The 2,615-nt window shown below is 45.4% G+C and overlaps 1 protein-coding gene across 1 annotated transcript in view; it reads right to left on the bottom strand.

The window, feature by feature from the left end:
* The window catches only part of nrd1b (nardilysin b (N-arginine dibasic convertase)), an 18,424-nt gene that overhangs the window by 8,050 nt on the left and 7,759 nt on the right, over window positions 1-2,615 (bottom strand). The window contains exons 14-19 of the mRNA XM_037697768.1: window positions 2,436-2,490; window positions 2,222-2,326; window positions 2,020-2,143; window positions 1,861-1,947; window positions 1,595-1,714; window positions 1,292-1,343 (exon numbers count right to left, since the gene is read on the bottom strand). Of these exons, the coding sequence (XP_037553696.1) occupies window positions 1,292-1,343; window positions 1,595-1,714; window positions 1,861-1,947; window positions 2,020-2,143; window positions 2,222-2,326; window positions 2,436-2,490 (543 nt within the window). The remainder of the gene's footprint in view (window positions 1-1,291; window positions 1,344-1,594; window positions 1,715-1,860; window positions 1,948-2,019; window positions 2,144-2,221; window positions 2,327-2,435; window positions 2,491-2,615) is intronic.

The following is a 2,615-nucleotide window of genomic DNA, read 5'->3' as shown; positions in this document are numbered from 1 at the left end:
TATATATATATACAAAAAGATATATTTGTGTATATATATATATATATGTGTTAATTGATGTGAATAATCATCAGTTAATTATGAACGTCAGAGTTCTTTCTTCAGAAAATCCACACGTCACATTTCAGGATCTGGTTATTATAGACACAGATTAAATGTTCAATATGAATATTTCTATATTCATCACCACAGTAATATTGTTACACATGTTAGTAGTTGTAAACACTCAGAACAACACATAATTGGTTTAATGATTACCTATAATCTAAACATCCATCCATCCATTATCTTTACCCGCTTCTTCCATTTTGGGTCACGGGGGTCGCTGGTGCCCATGTCCAGCAATCACTGTGCGAGGGGTGGGGGACACCCTGGACAGGTCTCCAGTCCATCGCAGGGACACATGGAGACAAACGAGACAAACAACCTTTCACTCTCTCACTCACACCTAGGGACAATTTAGAGTTACCAATCAGTCTAACATGCATGTTTTTGGTCTGTGGGAGGAAACTGGAGCACCTGGAGAAAACCCACGCATGCACGGAGAGAACATGCAAACTCCACCCAGAAAGGCCCCTGGACCGGGGTTTGAACCAAGGACCTGCTCGCTGAGAGGCAGCAGCTCTACCACCTGCGCCACCGTGCTGCCTTAATCTAAACATTTAAAGAGTAAACAGTTTTAATAACCATGTTAAAAGTTACAAATATCTTTGGTGCCTGTTTGTTTTCTAAATATATTAGTGTGTGTGGATGACAGTGATTAACATGAAACACTTTGTATTTTTTCTTATTCTTTTTTTTTCTTCATGAAACACTTTGTAGAACGTGCTTTTTGAAGTTCAGTCCATTTCTTTATATCAGTTGACCAGAAGATCTGCCACATTCAATATGGTGGACGCTCTGACATACCGCTGCAGCGGGCCAGCCCACTCAACGTGGCATCTATGATGTGCATATGTCTATGGTCTGAACAGCTTCTGACCCGTAACTTACTCAACCCTAATGGAACTACAGGGATGACAATTTCTGTGTGTAACTTCCTGTGTGTAACTTCCTGTGTGAATCCAAATAAGATTAAAAGCAAAAACAACTGGACTTTATTTGTAACTGAAGACATTTCGTTTCTCATCCAAGGAGCTTTCTCAATTCAAAGAAATGAGGAGACTGAGAATCTTCACCAGCGAACTTCCTGTGTTACATCCTCTGTGTGTGAGTTAAAGTTGTGCAACTTCCTGTGGTTGTGTTACAACTTTGTTACTTCCTGTGTGTTACTTCCTGTGTGTATTCTTACTTCTCAGGACTCTTCTGGATCAGTGGTGAGATCAGGTGGAAAAGAATGTAGGCTGAAAGACACAAACACAAGAGCATCTGCCATATCTAAACTTTACAACTTGAAACAGGAAGTAGCATTCAAACTTCCTGTTTCATCACGTCACATGACCACCAGTAAGACTGACGACTGAAGCCAGAAGTTTTAGCTTCCTGCACCTGGACTGACAGTAAACTGATGATCTTTGGGTTCTGTTTCCTGAACAGAACCAGGACCAGCTTCAGAGGGTGAGCAGCCTTCCTGCCTGGTCACGTGACCTCTCACCTTTTGGGATCTTGAACTTGTGGTCCTTCTTGTACCACAGAGCGCCTCGTTCATTGTTCAGGGTTCTGACGGGGAACTCCGAGTCCGGACCGTCCGATGTCTTCAGGGTGAAATCCGTTGCTGCAGAAAAGAGGGTGGTTCTGGTTCTGGTCTAGTTCAACACTTCGGTTTCTGTTGCTGCACTGAACACAGGCCGTGCTGCAGTCTATGATGGAAACGTGAACAGAACTTTTGGGTCAAACCACAGAACTTGAGTCCAAACTGACCGATGAACTTGTTCTCAGCAGGAAGGTGGAGGTCCGGGTTCAGCTCAAAGTCACTCCTCCAGTACCGAGCCCACTCCTCTGAAATGTCTGAAGACACAAAACAAACTGTGGTCCTTTCTGGTTTGGATCAGAACCCGACTGACGTGCAGGTGACAGTACCCTGGCAGCTGTAGCTGGTACCGAACCACTTCTCCCTGAGGGGACAGAGACCTTCATTCTCAGGAGACAGCAGCAGCAGGTTGGCTCGGTGGGGCGTCAACTGGGTCAGGGCGGCGCTGATCACCTGAGACAGAGCGGGTCAGAACTGGGTCAAGGAGGTCAAACTGAGCTTGGATCAGAACCTGGAGAAGAGCCAGCTCACCTGTGGGTCGTACTCAAACATGAGCTGGTCTCCGGTCAGGAAGTCCTGCTTGGGGAACAGCTGCATGTTCTCGCAGATGTTCTGCACAAACTCCACGGGGTCCGTCTGTGGGACAGAAACAGTCAGAACCAGTTACAGGTTTGGGTTCTAAGTTCTGCATGGGTTCTAAACCTGTTCTCTTGTAAACTCAGTTCTGGATGTGGTGTTCCGGTACCTGCTCCTGGAAATGGAACTCGTTGGCTTCAATCTTCTGAATGTCCTCATAGATCCTGAAAAACAACTGAATGGTTGGACCTGAAGGTTGTGGAATAAAGACCTGGAGATATCTGCTCTGAGACCACCACAGAACCACATCAGGGTTCCTGTTGGTTCTGAGACCACCACAGGACCACAT

This window comes from Nematolebias whitei, chromosome 3 (assembly GCF_014905685.2).
Source record: "Nematolebias whitei isolate Nwh7 chromosome 3, NemWhi1, whole genome shotgun sequence".
NCBI classification, from domain to species: domain Eukaryota; kingdom Metazoa; phylum Chordata; class Actinopteri; order Cyprinodontiformes; family Rivulidae; genus Nematolebias; species Nematolebias whitei.
Note: the sequence above shows the minus strand (reverse complement) of the source record. Positions and strands in the feature narration are given on the sequence as shown.